At 38.6% G+C, this 17,846-nt stretch overlaps 3 protein-coding genes and 1 long non-coding RNA gene across 10 annotated transcripts in view; 1 reads left to right on the forward strand and 3 right to left on the reverse strand.

The window, feature by feature from the left end:
* Positions 1–6,113, reverse strand: part of LOC117996818 (probable phosphorylase b kinase regulatory subunit beta) — a 23,823-nt gene extending 17,710 nt beyond the window's left edge. For 2 of the 3 annotated variants that reach the window (XM_069499137.1, XM_069499131.1), the window contains exons 1-3: positions 5,997–6,113; positions 1,682–1,799; positions 1,039–1,174 (exon numbers count right to left, since the gene is read on the reverse strand). In XM_069499137.1, coding sequence (XP_069355238.1) covers positions 1,039–1,174; positions 1,682–1,799; positions 5,997–6,032 — 290 coding nt within the window. In that variant the 5' untranslated portion in view covers positions 6,033–6,113. Of the gene's footprint in view, positions 1–1,038; positions 1,175–1,681; positions 1,800–2,032; positions 2,215–5,996 lie in introns of those variants that run through there. The other variant, XM_034984957.2, reaches the window with a different exon arrangement.
* CYLD (ubiquitin carboxyl-terminal hydrolase CYLD) lies at positions 3,279–13,137 on the forward strand. Of its 5 annotated transcripts, none has more exons than XM_034969967.2 (11): positions 3,279–3,766; positions 5,446–5,713; positions 6,356–6,550; positions 7,154–7,344; positions 7,780–7,959; positions 8,151–8,306; positions 8,831–9,019; positions 9,357–9,465; positions 11,000–11,136; positions 11,293–11,476; positions 11,771–13,137. In XM_034969967.2, the coding sequence occupies exons 1-11, from the start codon at positions 3,713–3,715 to the stop codon at positions 11,962–11,964; spliced, it is 1,857 nt and encodes a 618-aa protein (XP_034825858.1). In that variant the 5' UTR covers positions 3,279–3,712; the 3' UTR covers positions 11,965–13,137. The 5 variants fall into 5 exon arrangements, with proteins under 5 accessions (XP_034825858.1, XP_034825866.1, XP_069355270.1 ...); XM_034969975.2 differs by having other exon boundaries at positions 3,280–3,648; XM_069499169.1 differs by having other exon boundaries at positions 3,280–3,551.
* LOC138402495 (uncharacterized) lies at positions 9,837–10,274 on the reverse strand. The gene is made up of 2 exons (XR_011236863.1): positions 10,102–10,274; positions 9,837–10,014 (listed from the first exon to the last, which is right to left on the reverse strand). It is a non-coding gene; the product is annotated as an uncharacterized lncRNA (long non-coding RNA).
* On the reverse strand, positions 13,121–17,530 carry LOC117983449 (protein O-glucosyltransferase 2-like). Its single transcript, XM_034970006.2, has 6 exons — positions 17,226–17,530; positions 16,924–17,132; positions 16,389–16,845; positions 15,730–15,967; positions 15,356–15,655; positions 13,121–13,491 (listed from the first exon to the last, which is right to left on the reverse strand). The coding sequence occupies exons 1-6, from the start codon at positions 17,390–17,392 to the stop codon at positions 13,369–13,371; spliced, it is 1,494 nt and encodes a 497-aa protein (XP_034825897.1). The 5' UTR covers positions 17,393–17,530; the 3' UTR covers positions 13,121–13,368.
* Between the last annotated feature and the right edge of the window lie 316 nt (positions 17,531–17,846).

Raw genomic sequence — 17,846 nt, forward strand, 5'->3', positions numbered from 1 at the left:
TTCGCCTCCGACCGCTGATCGGGATAGTACACTTTTTTGTTGCGTGCTAGTTACTACCTATTATATATACCTATTTTTGATCGCCCAAAATGTCGGTTGCCTGGAGCAATGAAGAAACTTTTCAGTTTTTAAATTTTTATCAATCAGAGTCTGTAATTTGGGACTCAAATAATGCACTGCATTAAGCAGTATATAAATAAATAGCCGCAGCCGTAATTACTTCCACGTCCATCGCAAGTGCCTCGCCAGGCCACAATGAGCCATGCGCCAATGTGTGAACACCAAGTGAACGTGGCCTACATTTGTGCATTGCAAAGCATGGCCCAACATACGCCGTTGTGTACTGGGCCCTTTAAATACTTATCTAACTTTTGGGACACAGTGAATTCTCACCATTCACACAACACATTCGCTAGTGCAAATAATAATAAATACTATTCATACTAATATTATAAATGGGAATGTGTGTCTGTCTGCTAGCTTTTCACAGCCCATCCGTTAAACAGACTTTGACGAAAATTGATATAGAGACAGCTTACATCTACATAGGCTACGTTTTGTCCTGGAAAATCAAAGTACCATGGGATTTTTGAAAAACCTGGTATAGAAATAGAATAGGTAGGTTCCTCTTATCCCAGAAAAACGAAGAGGAGTAGGAAAATCGAAAACAGGAGTTTTCAAATCAAAGCTTTTTATTGAAAATAGGTGCCAAAAGGTAGGTAAAAATATAAGCCCAGGCAGACTAAGTTGCACTACATCTAGTAATAGTAGGCAAGTAATCTACTTCTATATAATAAATAAAAGGAAAAGCTGACTGACTGCCTAATCTATCAATGTACAGCTCAAATTACTGGACGGATCAGGCTGAAATTTAGCATGAAGATAGCTATTATGACATAGACATCCGTTAAGAAAGGATTTTAGAAAATTCAACCCTCGAAGGGGTAAAACAGGGGTTTGAAATTTGTGTAGTCCACACAGACAAAGTTGCGGGTATAAGCTAGTTATTACAATCTATATAACATAGATTTTACATACCTGTAAGCTTGATACAAGCCCCATACCGCTGCAGCACAGTAAATACTGTCTCGTACACTGCCAATGTGCAGATCAGACGACAAAACTGGGAACAACCCAGTTATCGGACTTTGAAATCTTAGTAGTTGTCTTTTCACTAGAACCAAAAGAATGAAAATGATACATAATTGATTACGATTAGCTCTAATAAGAATAAGAAGCTCTATTCTAGTTTTTAGTTGTCTAATAAATAAATAAATAAAGTTCAACATACCGTTCACACTGACCCACAGTGAGCCCCCTCACAGTAGGCACCTGACATACATTAGGTATACTTACTTAGTTTGGATGCATTATACTTTACAGAGGTAATTGAACTCGCTTAAAGGTTGTGGCACCATTGTGGGTGTGTTGCTGGCACAATCTGGCACAACCGCCCAATCAGACCTCACTTTGAGCAAAACGCGACAGAGCACCACAGCAAACAGTATTGTTTCATATGATGAGTCTGACCACCTGTTGTGTGCACACAACACAGAAGTGTGTCTGCACTTTAAGATTTGTACTTGCTCCACACTTAGCAGTTAGGCACAAAGCTCAAGCATGGATGGTGGAGTTAGTTATTAATATAAAATATCTACATGTTAAGAAAAATATACCAAACCTATGGCATAATATATGTCCAGCTGTCTCACTGTGTCTTCATAACTGTTTAATTTTAGGAACTGCTGCGCATTGATGTCATCAATACTGCCTTGACGGATCATGTTATCAGGAAAAGCCTTGAAATAGTTAAAATAACATATGAGTATAGGAGTAACTTAAACTTATACTTCAAGAAATGTGAGTAATTACGCTTAAAACTTGTGCAACAGCTGTAAATGCACAAGGATCTTAAGTTTATAGTAGGTACATAATAATTAAAAATTATTTATATACAATGCTTGATTATTATAGTATTAAGTATTTCATTATTATGATATGCTATGGTTAATGGTTTACCATGGGTTTTTACCTGTTTTAAAGTATAGGAATTGCTTATATATTATGAATTCTAATTTATTGTAGGTATTTAATTCATATTTAATTTTCAGTATTAGTATTTCAATTCTTTGGGAAGTTTAATTTTCATTCAGATATTAAATCATTTCAAAACACAGCAAAGTTTTTGAAGGTATGGTGAACTGTGAAATGTGAATGGTAAAATATGTAAAAAGTACTCTGTGATGGTGAACTAGTGAAGGTCAAATTTATCTGTACTTTGTAGTCTGTGTTGGGCCCCTGATGCAAATCTTTGGCCATGGCAAATCTATTTTTTACGGCTTAACGGGCTTTATGGCTCTGGGTCACTGGTGGCTATATAAGCTGATTGAGCTCGATTATGGCAGAGATTCCCAGTATCACAGAATACATTTACTTGCCCCTGTACTATTATTCACTATTGTTTCATATGTCATCAATGATAATTTACAAAGTGTTCTGTGGTACGGTAAAATTACAGCTTCAGTGCACAGGAATTACTGGTCTGTGAGTGGTCTGTGATATGCGTAGATAGAATAATAGGTAGATTTAAGTACTGTGAAACCGCGTATGAGATAGCGATAGCACGACGTAACGATGAATAACACAACAATTATTACCATTGTTTAGTAGTCAATATTTGTATTAACCGATCAACAATATTTGTATTATACGTTTTTTATGTGGAAACAAGTAAATAACTCATGAGAAATACAATTACGCCACGAATTCTCAAAGTTTGTTTCGCAACTAAAGTTGCATGCCTTGTATGTAAGTTGTATGTATTCTTGAAAAAAACCAGTTACACGATACCCTTATCTTATATAACACCCTTATATAACAGAGACGCAGCTAACCTATTTTGTGTTCCTACACAAAATAGGTTAGCTGCGTCTCTGTTTATCACATTAGTAACTTTATCTGTGCTCTCTTTTTAGTGTGAATGAGAAAGCAAATGTTCCTGTATCTACCTTTATTACTCTATCTACGGTAATACGGTGTCTATGTTATTGGCACAGATTAATAGAGGATACCAAAGAGTATATAATCACTACTTATGTGCTTTTTTACAAATAAAAATTATGTGTTTTTGGTCTGTGATGTGATGTGTGTGATTAATATCCTATATGTTATTAGTCTGTGGTGATTAATTTTAATCACCGACCAGAAATAAAAGATTTTAATCAAGACATAGAGATAGTATACATTCATCATTCATCTAAGAATCAAGATGTGTCTAATGGTCTAAACCACAGAGTACTTTTTACATATGGAAAGTCTAAACAAAACGAAAATTGAAAACAAAATACCTAACTAAAATGTAATCTAAGACTATGAATAAACCCTATTATTTAGCTGTATTCCTTACTATATTATAATTAACTATCCTACGATTTAAAACTTAGTGGAATTCGCTAACAAGCATTCTACATCAGTGGTTAATAGTCTCCGATTGTGGTAATTATCATTTAAAATGAATGACTTTTGTTTAAAATAGAAGAATAGTTTACTTCGTGAGTATTCTAAGCCTTCAACTAAAAGTCATTCCATTAGTACAACACCTCATGAGTAGAAACAAAACATTACATAAAATCAAAAGAAATAGTGAAGGTAACTATTATGTAGATTTAGAATATTTCCAAAGTAAAGGTACCTATATATATCAGGCAGAAGGATGAATGATGATATTCACGAGGACCAGGAAAATACGAGCAGCAGGGATGGACAGGTTTTCTATCAGTTATTTTGTTTGTGTTTCAATCTTAATAAATAAGTTACTAACTACACAGGAATGGTTAAATGCACTACTCATCAATACTTATAATAAATTATAAAATATGTTTATAATTACATTATTATTGCATGTTTTGTCACAAAAACTTCTGCTACTTTTAACAATGCGGTTCTTATCTTGCATATTATACTATGCATACATACTTCTTACTTGTTATGCATACTGTATCAAAAGTTTTGTGTGACCAAGAGCCTAGATAAAAACCATTTTCTTTGCAAAAATGAAACCACTGTATTAATAACTATTTGCTTATAGGCAAATATTATAATCACAGATAAATATATATTAGGCCTAGAAAATATAATCAATATTGTATTTTTTTTATTGTTTTATCGGTTTTTCAGTCATCAAATGCAATTACTAATATTATAAATGAGAAAGATTGTCTGTCTGCTAGCTTATCACAACTCATCTGTATAAAAGTTTTTGACGTTTGGTTTAGAGATAGCTTGCATCACAGTGAAGTACATGGCTACTTTTCACCCCAGTAAACCAAAAAGTTCCCATCAGATTTTCAAAAACCTAAATCAAAGGGGAAGATGACAGAGCAGGGTGTGTTGGGAGCTTTTATTTTAAGTTGCTGTAAATAGTTGTCTTATTTCACATCAGTTTTAGTTGTTATATCGAACTACATATTGATATTTAAAAAGTGTGCAGCATTAATATTTTAATCACTTTGAATAAAAGATTTTGTTTGTCATACAATAATTACCCCTCACCAATTATCATCTGAAAATGGTTTTTATCTACTGGACCTGTTCTTATTACATCAGAATGAAATTAATATACATACCTAATTAGCTTGTAATGATATTAAGGTATGGTATAATTTGTTACTGACTGGGATAGAGGGCTAGTGGGTGTCTTCATTTGGGCTAATTTTTATAATTAATTTAACGTTCACCTCTTAATAACATTGTCTAGTTCTTATCAAAATGGATTATGATTTGTTATTTTACTAATTAAAATAACCTATTAAGTATTAAAATAATGTTATAGGAAACTTTTAGAATTATATAGTTTCATATAGGTGTGCTTTTTAGGGTTCCGTACCTCAAAAGGAAAGAAGGAACCCTTTTAGGATCACTTGGTGTCTGTCATGTCTGTCAAGAAACCTATAGGGTAGTTCCCGTTGACCTCGAATCATGAAATTTGGCAGGTAGGTAGGTCTTATAGCACACGTTAGGGGAAAAATCCGAAAACCGTGGATTTGTAGTTACATCACAATAATCCTCATATCAGTACCCTTATTATAAATGTGAAAGTGTGTTTGTTCGTTAGTTTGTCCTTCAATCACGTCGCAACAGCTTGACGTGATTTTTTGCATGGGTATAGATAAAGATGTGGAGAGTGACATTGGCTACTTTTTATCACGGAAAATCAAAGAGTTCCCACGAGATTTTTAAAAACCTAATTCCACGTGGATGAAGTTGTGGGCCTCAGCTAGTAATACATAAAATTTAATGACAATGAGGTAAAATGAAGTACTTATTAATTTAAAGGAACTTCAAGGAATATAGTATGGTCATGTCAACCTCATTTTGTTGCTTCTGAGCTTCTAAACCAACTTCAAAAAAGGAGCTTCCAAATCTGTTGTCTATTTTTTTTCATAGCTGGACTTATTTAATTTAATTGGAGGAAGTTGGCCACCAGCACCTAAGGCGCCAGAACATCCTGAGTATGGGTCACAGCCTCATAGTCCAAAACGAACTATGCAGAGGTCCAACCATGAACGGATCAAGTCTATAAACCTAATCAACCACTTAGAAAGACGAAGAAATAAGCCAACTACATCTGGCACAAATATCACTTCTGAAGAGTTTCTCCAAACTACTAAGATGGTTCATGAACCTAAAAAAATTGAAACTGGCCTTTTAGTGGGTATGTATTATAGTGGTATTATATTTAATTTGTAGCTATTGCTAAAATAGCAATCTCTTGCAGGTAAGCTAAGGGTAGAGGATACAATTTGTATAATGTATAGTTGTATACCTATATATGAATATTGAATATACAATAAAATGGCTATAATCCTGATGATAAGAATAATAATGTATGTTATGAGATGTCACATGCCCTCTATGTTGACTCTTTGATGTCACATACAATGTGTGAACAGAATGAGTGAAAAAGAACAGAAAGTATTAGAAAACACATTGTTTACCATTTTTCTATTTGTACAGTTATTGTTGTCATACATATTAAATAACTATCACTAATGATCTATAAACAGTCACATTTTAACAAGCACACACAAATAATTTTAATAAAGAGCACAGACTGCATACGTTTGTGCGTTCTATTTTAACTTTCCTATTTTCTAAATTTAGGCGTACGGTAGCGGGAGGTGATCGGCCGTTATAGCGTAGTTTACAGCGACATGTCTCGCGGGTATTATCTCCGCGAACTCTCTATCGATGAAATACCGCTATGTGTGCTTCAATATGAGCAAAGTATGTAGTGTAGGAGTAATAGACAGCATATACGATTACAAAACATAGATAATTAAACATTTATTTGCAGATGTGTGCAGTGGTGAGGCTCAAGACGAGTTTTACGATTCACCATCGCTAGGATCCCCTCGCGCGGTGCAAGCCAAGGCAAACCAGTCGCCGCAAAGTCTGCAAGACGATATCGGTGTAGGATCGCTCGTGGAAGTCGCGACAGACGTCGATCAGCATTACTATGGTGTTGTTAGGTGGATAGGCCTGATTGATGGTGAGTTATACAATGCACCTTGTTGACTGCCTCGTTGATCTAGTGGTTAGCATTTTCGACTGCGGATTACGAGGTCCTGGGGTTCGATTCCCGGGTCGGGCCAAAAATAGTTAGATATTGGATATTTCTGTTAAGAAATTCTCAGTAGGAACTAGTCCGGAGTTAGGAAGTTGGCGGCGTGTCACCCCATGCCTCTGAGAGCGCGTAAGCTCCTAATCTCTTTCCGGTCGTGTCGTATTTCCGTCTCATCGGGCTATGAGAGTGAGGGACTAGACAGTGCACCTGTTTGCGCACACACTTGTGCACTATAATATCTCCCGCGCATTAATCTAATCTCTACTGGTCGCCGTGGCCGAAATTCGGTCGGGAGGACGTTATTATTGTTTATTGCAACTCATTTAAATCAGTTTCTTGTTCATCATTATCATCATCATCATCATCATTATCAACAGATAGATGCCCACTGCTGAACATAGGTCTCTTGTAGGGGCCACCACGGTCTTGCGCCGCCGCCTGAATCTAGTGGCTCCTTGCGACTCTGATGTTGTCTGTCCATCTAGTAGGGGGTCTTCCAACGCCACATTCACTCATATTGTTCACCAGACATAGCGACAGCAGGCGTGGAGCTCGAGCAGAGCGTGTGCGGGCTGGGCGACGGGAGCCACCGCGGACAGCGGCTGTTTACGTGCGGGGCGGGGCGAGCGCTCTTCGTGCCGCTGCCGCTGTGTCGCCGCGACGCGCGCTTCCGCGACACGCCGCCGCCGGAGCCGCACCACAACGAGCACCATGACCAGGTACTACGACATGCACGGAACTCGAGCTGAGTGGTACTAGCTGGTAGTAGCACAAGTGAACTGAATCACTACTTCATTATTATAAATGCGAAAGTGTGTTTGTTTATTGGTTTGCCCTTCAATCACGTCGCAACGAATCGACGTGATTTTTGCATAGGTATAGAGTGATATAGGCTACTTTTTATCCCGGAATCCGCGTAAAAACCTAAACCCACGTGTACGAAGTCGCGGGCATGAGCCTGAGCTAAGTCAATCGAGAGGGACAAGGACAACGCTATACGTAAGTAACGCCAGCGCAGCAGTGCCAGTAGCCGTGTCATTACATTGCGGATGACGATAAATTGGCGGGCGGAGTGAGCGTAAAGGAGAGGGGAGGGAGGAGTAACAATAACCGTGCGTTGTACCTGGTTGTGTGAAATCCGTGTGTATTTGCAGCCCGAGTGCCCGGTGGTGCGCGGCGTGGTGCCGCCGCTGGGCGCGCTGGGCTCGCTGGCCGGCAAGAGCCGCGGCATCCAGGGCCACCACAACTCGTGCTACCTGGACGCCACGCTCTTCGCGATGTTCACCTTCACCAGCGTGTTCGACGCGCTGCTCTACCGCCCGCCCGAGCCGGAGGTGATTGCTGAGTAACTCGTGCCAATAAAAACCTACCTATAGCGCTATAAGTCACGCCAGCTAAAAACGAGTTTTTTATTGTCATGATTCTTCATATAACACATGACATAGTAAAAAAAATCCTACCAATTGCTGATAAAATAAATAAAAGTCCTCAACAAGTGTTAAATGTAATCTTGGTTTTGCCACAGGACTCGCCGCACTACACGGAAGTGCAGCGCGTGCTGCGCGAGGAGGTGGTGAACCCGCTGCGCAAGCACGGCTACGTGCGCGCCGACCGCGTCATGAAGCTGCGTACATTGCTCGAGCGCCTGTCTGACGTGCCCGGCCTCACGTCCGAGGAAAAGGCGAGTATTTCACAAACATACACAAAATACGTCCGCACTTGATCGCACACAATATATCAAAGTCACGGTATTTGCCATATTATTTTCACGGCTCATGTCGCTACACGGATACAGCGCGTCTTCTGTGAAGATAGTAAACCCGCTGCGCAAGCACGGCCACGTGCGCGCCGTCCGCGTCATGAAGCTGCGCGAATGGTGGAACACTAGTTAGTCACTAATACTTGTGATCATTGAGTCCGTTAACATGGAGACCACCGCTGCTGCATCATTCGAAAAATTCTTGAAAGCTGTAACGCATTGGTGGTTCCTCTGGTGCTGCAAACGTTTTTGGACGGCGAACATCAGGTGACCCGCCTGCTCGTTGGTTCGCTATTTTATTTAAAAAATACCCACTAATTATAAATAGTGGATTAACACTAAACAGGTGTCAAATTTTCCAAATAAGCTGTGCAGAACACTTTTTTTTGCACAAGAACTTTGGAAACTGGGTTTGATTTAATTTTAGCATCGTTTTTGGGTTACAGGATCCAGAGGAATTTTTAAACGGTCTAGTAGCACAACTCCTACGAGCGGAGCCTTTTTTGAAACTATCCTCGGGCCAAGAAGCCTATTGCTATCAGCTGTTTGTGGAAAAAGATGAACACATCTCCTTGCCTAGTGTTCAACAACTCTTAGAGCAATCCTTCGCTACATCAGGAGTCAAACTTAGTGAGGTATTTTTAAATTTTTTGTACAGTACTATTAGCTTTTGGCCAATAATTTGTTCGCGTTATTTTAACCTCTTAGGAACCCTTTTATCAAAGCTAAAAAGTAGCCATACGTTACAGGGTGTAACATAAATGGCTACTTTTAAGCTGTTTTACCATAATTTTTTCAAGTTTGCAAAACATCATGTTGATCTGTCTCTATGCGAAATAAGGATAAACAAATATTTATTCCTGTTTACGTCCACTGCTGGACATAGGCCTTTCCAAGAGAAATATTTATTGTACACAAAGAATTATAAATTAAAACACAGAAAAACCTGAGACTTATTTCTGAATGTTTCAGGTACCTGCTGCATTTATTATTCAAATGCCTCGTTTTGGAAAGCAATACAAACTGTACCAGCGAGTGCAACCATCACCGCTATTGGATGTTACCGATCTCATTGAAGGATGTAAGTGAATTTATGTACCTATAATTACAAAACTTTCCCAAACATGACCTCTGTGATGCAGTGGTGAGTGATGTGGTCCTGCGGGCTTCAGCTGCGGTAGTTAGCACCTTACCTAGCTGCAAAGATGTGCCTCTGAGCGGTTCAGCGTTCTGATAATAGGTATACTACGTAGAAATCGATAAGAGTTTTATAAAACAACTAGCTTATGCCTGCAACTTCGTCTGCGTGGACTACACAAATTTCGAACCCCTATTTTACCCCCTTAGGGGTTAAATTTTGAAAAATCCATGCCAAATTTCAGGCTGATCCGTCCAATAGTTTGAGCTGTGTGTTGATAGTGTTACGGGTTCGCTTCAATAATGCTACACAAAACTGTTTAAACTAATTATTTATTATACAAACATGCACTTAGGCTAAGTCTTATCCTAGATTTTAGGCGCCAGGAGAGTTTTTACTAATTTTGTACCGGAACTCTGCCAAAACCAGACCTCGGCTAGCTGTATTCAGGGTTTGTAAAGGTCAGGGTCCAAGAAGGGCATTCCCGTGAGGCTACGACAATCGAGAAATCAACATTTAAAAAACCACTATAAAGGCTAAAGTGATGCCTAACCTGATATTAATAACTGTGCAACTCACCCCTTCTGGAATTTGATGCAGATACATTATTTGCTAATCGCAAATTAATAAAGATTTCTATAAATCGTAAAATATCCAAAACTAACACAATTATTGCGTCACACACGCATTATTTCCGTAGGTACACAGAACGTCTTGTTGCGTTGTACAGCTGATCGGTAATGTCGTCAATCGTAATGCCGACCGTGACCTTCAAACTTCACTATTTTATAGAACAAATTACAAAATATTAATTAGAGTCTAATATGATTTCGTCGGGATCGAACTCGGGTATCGCGATATACATTTTATACTTAACAAATGTCATAAATCGTATGAAATCTTCCTTATCCATTATAATAGATCAGTCAGTCAGTCAATCACCTTTCCATTTTATAGACTACACCATCAATAATCACCAGAGAGATCGCAATCAAGGGCTACTAGTGAGAAATTCTCTCCCCGGCGCCAGTGACGGTGACGATTTTCTCCCATTTTACTCTCCAGAATTCGAGCGCATAACGTCCTTTATGATGTTTCGCCTCAATACGCACATCGCTCATTTGAGATGTAATGGCATAGTCAAAACCACGGTGCGCTAAATTTTACGGAGCGTCGAGCTCGCTCCCGCTCGTGTTTTTGACATAAGACATGAGAGTCTCGATTTGGAGTTTATAGCAAAAGATGGAGTCTACTGACCATGGTTTATAAGTACACACAACATTTATTAGTGTTATGCAACTCGTGCTTTTTCAGTGTGTACTGAAAAATGCTAGCGTAACTTCCAAGGCGCGTTAGTCACACGTCCACCAGGCACACCGCAAAGGTGGTGGCACACAGGGTGTGAGACTCACTCGCCTTGGAAGCTACGCTAGCATTTTTCAGTACATAGCCGTAATAAGACGTGTCATCATTACAGTGCCGCGGCAGTGCACGGTGTGCGGCGGGCTCGCGCGCTGGGAGTGCGGCGCGTGTGCGGCTAATGGCGCACTCGACGCCGGCGCGCTGTGCGCCGCGTGTCTGCGCCTCGCGCACGCCACGAGGCCGCACCACAAGGTAATAGAGGCTTCTTTATCCATTCGAAGGTAATTGTGAAAATCCTTGGATTTCAATTTTAATTTAGTCAATAAAATATTGGAAGATATCCATCTCTTTCTAAACCAATCTTTACTTATTCCACCGCGAACAATCAACATTTTATTTTATTTTCAGGCCACACCGCTATCAGTGTGCGAAGAATACGCCAACATACTAGAGTCGTGCCCCGTGCCGCGAGTCTACATGGAGCTGTTCGCGGTGCTGTGCATCGAGACCAGCCACTACGTCGCCTTCGTCAAGACGGGCGCCGGCACCGACGCGCCATGGTGCTTCTTCGACTCCATGGCCGATAGGAAAGGTGAGTGATGTCGTCCGCCCGCTCGAGTTCCGACTGAGACAGGCTGCCCACAAAAACTAAGGTGTGGAATGCTCTTCTAGTGTCCGTGCTAAGTATAATTTGAATACCTTCAAGGCAAGAGTGTATGGACATCTTCTAGGCAAGCACGCTCTAACCTAAACCCCAAGCCCAAGCCTATCTCACAAATTTTATAGACCTGGTTATAGACGTTAAACCCGTTTAGTGCATACATACGCAAATGTTTAACGTTAGTTACAACCTTGAGTTTTTGTGGTGAGACCTGTAATGTTTCAGGGGAGCGCAACGGGTACAACATCCCGGAGATCGTGGAGATCGCCGAGCTCGGCGCGTGGCTCAGCGAGGAGGGCGGGCGCGCGCTGCACGACGCGGCGCCGCTGGACCGCCACCTACCCGCGCCCGCCAAGCGCCTGCTGGCCGACGCCTACATGTGCTTCTACCGCAGCCCCGATCTGGCCATGTACCGCTAACACTCTCCCTGCAGCAGTACCTGTCGTACTTACATTTCATTAAAAAACCAGGTCAAGCGAGTCAGACTCGCAAGCGAAGGGTTCCGTACCAACTTGCTAGAAATAACACATTTTGTGTTTTTATGGTTATGTAACTACAAATTCACGGTTTTTGAATTGTTCTCTTTACTTGGGCGATAAAGACATTGCTACCTGCCCAAGATTCTAGTTCAACGTACGTACCTTATTGGTTTTGATTACCTTGACAGACAGGCAAACGACAAAGTGATCCTTTAAGTTCCTTTTTTCCTCTGGAGATGTGGAACAATTTATGGCATTGGAATGGCCATACTCTGTGAACGGAATGCCAACCGACAAGTTCTGACATGCTGAGGAGGCAGATCTAGAGGCTATCCTGCTTGTTCTAGCGGCCACAATGAGAGAACATAGAAAAGATATGGAACTTTACTGGGTGGTATAGCATTTTAGACATCTAAATATTGCAGAATCAATTTTTTTCTTTATGGCTATTTTTTTTCAAATACAGTAGAAACTCGATTATCCGGCCCTTGGTTATACGGATTCGCGATTATCCGGACTACCGAAAATTGTTCGGCCAAGTGCGAGTCAGACTCGCGCACCTAGGGTTCCATACTCGGGTATTTTTCCGCCATTTTGTACGATAAATCAAAAACTATTATGCATAAAAATCTGTTTTAGAATGTACAGGCAAAGCCCTTTCATATTATGATATCCTACTTGGTATAGTTATCTTACTTTGAAAATTGAAAATACTATTATAGTGAACTACATAATATGCACAAATTCCGCTTTTCTTCATACATTCGATTATCCGAATCCCTAACGACAACAATTAGTCCGGTTAATCGAGTTTCCACTGTACTACGTTTTTTATGAGTATTATTCTGTTATACTATTTTGTTATGTATTTCTCTTCATTTTCTTTAATGAATGATTATCACAGTTAAACATCAATAACCAAATATTATTAAGTTACAAATAAGCATTCCACTCAGTCTCAAATATATGTTATTTACTTGTTGATGTAGAAATTAAAAAAGAATGTATTATTTTATAAAAAGTTATAGATTATTATTATTTTATTTTAAATAACATAGTAGCTCTAATGTGTAATATTATGTGTAAAAAAAAATACAGATGAAATAAAACTAATTTGTGTTTTTTCTGTATATTAATTACTAACAAATAACATCTATCTTTGTACAAATTAGGTTTTTTATATTAAAACTAATTGTTCCCATATTAGTTATATAGTAAAGCTAGTTATATAATATACTGAACACAAGAATACATCCTTTAGTTGAGATACAAACACTCAAAGAAAATCGAGAATCGTCGAGATTCATAGACATTCAGAATGTTGAGTTTGTTCCTTATTCATAATTACAACTCCTCGTGACTAGTACTTTCTTGACTGTTATCGCAGCGGCACGCAAATTTAGCTTGCGGCACGTGCGTCATACTTTCATGTACGCTGACTTCTCCAGATATTCTTTTACTCCATTCCTTAAAATGAGTTAAGTTAATAAGAATTAACAGATAAAATAATATGTAAGTTGTTTCAACTGGAACGTGAAAAACTAAAGTGGTTCATGCTTTGCTGAAGAATTAGGGTTCATGACTTAATCTTAGTAGTTGTGATCTTTGCCATTGCCAGCCCGGTACTGAGAACAGAGGGGCGATTGCCTAAAACCTGCATCAATCATTATTACAATCTCAATTGTTGTGATTGGCTGAATTTGTGCGATTCTTGTTGCAACAATGCATTGAAGCCAATAGTGACCGAGCGTCAACCAATCAGAGGTGATCGCGATCGTGCCATTGTAGCTGTCATTCTACCGCAATCACCGCACGAGTTTCCTCTCAGAGTGAGAACGCTGACCCATTGTGGATTGGCAGACTTCACACACCTTTGGGAACATGGAGAGAACTCCCAGGCATGCAGATGTCCTCACGATGTTTTCCTTCACTGTTAAAGCGAGTGATATTTAATTTCTTAAAATGCACATAGCTCCGAAAAGTTAAAGGTGCATGCCCATGTCCCCAACCGACTAAATAGAAGGCAGATGTCATAACCACTAGTAATCTATATATATAAAAGGAAAAGGTGACTGACTGACTGACTGACTGACTGATCTATCAACGCACAGCTCAAACTACTGGACGGATCGGGCTGAAATTTGGCATGCAGATAGCTATTATGACGTAGGCATCCGCTAAGAAAGGATTTTTGAAAATTCAACCCCTTAGGGGGTGAAATAGGGGTTTGAAGTTTGTATGAAAGTCAGTTAGTTTTGAAGTAAGAATCGTGAAATTTTGTATTTACACAAATTGTTATAAACATAGAAAACGTGTATCATGGTTTTTGAAAAATTTAGCCCCTAAGTAGAAAATTAAGGGGTTTGAAATTTGTATGAAAGTCTGTCAGTTTTAAAATTTGAATCAAGATATCGGGTATATAAATGTAAGTATATATTATAGAAAACAGATGACGTAGGCATCCGCTTAGAAAGGATTTTGGAAAGCTAAACCCCTCGGGGGTTAAAATAGGGGTTTGAAAATTGACACTGTTTTAACCTCTGAGGGGTTTAGTTTTCCAAAATTATTTTTACGCGGATGCCTACGTAATCTGTTTTCTATAATATATACCTACTTACATTTACATACTCAATATCTTGATTTAAATTTTAAAACTGACAAACTTTCATACAAATTTCAAACCCCTTAATTTTCTACTTATGGGCTAAATTTTTCTTACTTCAAAACTGACAGACTTTCATACAAACTTCAAATCCCTATTTCACCCCCATAGGGGTTGCATTTTTAATGCCATATTTTATTAAGCTCATATTATGTTAAAATCTCATTGTTAAAGATCAACCCTAAGGGTGTAAAATAGGGGTTTAAATTTTGTATACTCCACGCGGACGAAGTCGCGGGCATAAGCTAGTTAAGTAATAATTTATAGCAAGTTGCTGAATGTGCCTATGGTGCTGAAACGTGGAGCCTGACAGTGAGGCTAGGTCACCAACGTCAAGCTGCTCAACATACTACAGAAAGAGCTAGGCTTGAAGTTTTTTTGAGAGATATGAAGTAATTCGCCAAAGAACTAAGATCATGACTAATGACAGCTCTCAAGGCTAGTGAAGAGGAAGTGGTCTGGTTACATGCTTTTGAGGGCTGATGGATGTTGGAGTTGAAGTCGAGTGGAGATCACAGCTTGGCAAATGGAGCATAGGCTGCCCCACAGCATGATGGAGAGGCCTATGTCCATACGGGTGTATATTGACTGAAGATTCAACAATTTGATCAACACTGCAACTTGTAATATTTCAGAACACTGAATTTCTATTACAATAGTTATACTTACTGAAAACAGTACAGCATGGTAACAGATAATATGTTGTGGCAATAAATTATCATTAGCAAACTGCCTTGCATTTCTTGCAATATTATGTGCCTCTTCATCATGCTTTATTGCCCAATTAACTTGATCAGTCAAGTCGGAGAGGTCTCTTTTCACTGGCACATAGTGTTTATAGGGCTGTAGTTGTCCATAGAAATGCTCGTAGTATGGTGAATCTTGTTTTAAGACTAATCCGCCTCCAGCCAGGAGATATGGTAATCTGTATGCTGCAACTGTTCCATCTACACTTATTTGATATTTATACTAAAAACAAATAACTATAGTAGACAAATAAATTTAACTTGGTAGGGTCATAAGAAACTATACTTTAAACTTACATCAAAGAATTTAAAAAAAGATATATGTGGTAACTTTGGCCCATACTGAGCTTCTTTATCACGGAAGAAGAAAAAATTTGTAAGAGAAGCATTGAAGAGATCTGGTTGGGCACGTGCTATGTCAATAAGTTTGAGCCTCTCTGCACGCGAGTCGCGCCCGCGCCAAAATGCACGAGGTTCTCTATCTTCCCATTTACGTTCTATGTTGCCTTGAACTGATAGGGTATCTAATGTAACTCTGAAACAGTTTTTTTAAAATACTATGGACATAATTAAACTTCTGCTTCTATTAATTATTTATTTATTGCTAAGCAAGAATATTGTATAAGCAATTCAACACTGTGGCTAAGTCTGTTGTTCACAATCTCTAACCTAAATTGACAGGTCTATAGTATGTGACAGGTCAAGATGGCTATTCGGGTAGGGAATGCTCCACAAACCCAGACAGCACTGTGCGGGCGAGCGCAGGTGACGTGCGGGTGTGTGGGGTGTTCCCTCTCCGATGGCCGTTTTGACCTGTCACGTACTATAAATCTAGTGCTATCCTTTACCGCAGAGAGCATTATGAAGGTGATAGCATAATATTTAAACTGTTTGAATTCATTTTAGTTTAGAGACTTTACAATAGAATTAGCCACATTCTTTGCTTAAATACTTACCTCCCCATGTTTTCCAATGCAGATTCAGTGATATCATAAGTAGGCATGACAATATCTATTGTTTCAGTGCTACCACACCATGAAAAGATAGGTAATGGCTCCATTCCCTTAAACAACAAGGGCCAGTCGCCTAAATTTATCACCATTTCCATATCAGGCATTACAACCTTCCTTGTGAGTGATAACAGAATATTATCTGCAAACATATTGAACCCAATATGCTTGCCATAACAATCTCTGTATATCTGGTTATCTTTAATAACATAATGGCAAAAACTTGTGCTTTCTGGTTTATGGTACTTCTCAATAATTTTGGATACTTGATCTTTCATATCTAGCTGTTTAAATGGCTTAAGATCATCATCAATTTTAGTATAGGATGATGGACATTGATACTGCTCTATCCAAGATTGTAAATTTTTCTCTGGACAATCACATTGATCAGGCTGGATGAGACCTGTAGAAAATAATATCTATAAAAATTGGCACTGTGAAGTGTACAAATTGACTACAATTAAGTGTTTATATTAATTACCTGTAAATTTAAAAGGAGAATCCCGAATATGCTTGTGTTTATAATAAATGCTTATGGATAATTCATTACATGTTTCATATAGTTTGTATCGAACAATGAAACTCCCATCTGTGCGGTCTAAAGTGTTAGTCCACAGGCGGCAGTGGTCTTTATTAAAAGACTTTCCATTAATTTCTACAGCAAAATTTGAAGCTAGTTCACGAGAATATCTGTAACAGTGTTTCATAATAATGTAGCCACCTTGCAAGCAGGTTATTATTAATGGAAATATTTATTTTATTTTAATAATTTTTTTAACTTACGTGCTTTCATCAATGGACGTAAAATTAACGAAAAAATATCTCGCCGGCATAACAATTTTTTCAGGTCTTAATCCAGGACCGAAAACTTTTATTTCATATTCATAACCTAAACACTTGTGAAATAATAAAGATAACAGAAAAACAAAAGTATATGAATGTATAGACATGTTATTCTTGTTTTATCCAGCTATGAGCTCAAATAAAAGGAACTGTATTCATCACACAGGGAATCCTGATCCTAAATTGAAAGGATTTAAAGTTCCTAAAATAGTCCAAATTGTTTACAAAAAAATTAAAACAAATAACCACAGACAACAACGAACGGTACATACTCGAAACGTAGTAATTATCACAGGTAATTATACCATAGATTATCTACTATATTAAATTATACTCTTTGGTACACTACATCATAGACATAGACAAGGTCTTGTACTTTAGCCACAACTTCAGCTTATTCTGGGGCATTATCTTCTCTTTGTCTATAGCATATCTATAGTATACTCTTGCTCTTTGTTGGTTGGTCTATGCTCTTTGGATCGTTTTGGACAAAGAGCTTTTAAGGCCTTAAAGGACTGTTATCCAGGGCCGTAAAATAAATTAAAAAAAAAAAAAAAAAAA

The sequence above is a fragment of the Maniola hyperantus genome, chromosome 1, assembly GCF_902806685.2.
Source record: "Maniola hyperantus chromosome 1, iAphHyp1.2, whole genome shotgun sequence".
Classification (NCBI taxonomy): domain Eukaryota; kingdom Metazoa; phylum Arthropoda; class Insecta; order Lepidoptera; family Nymphalidae; genus Maniola; species Maniola hyperantus.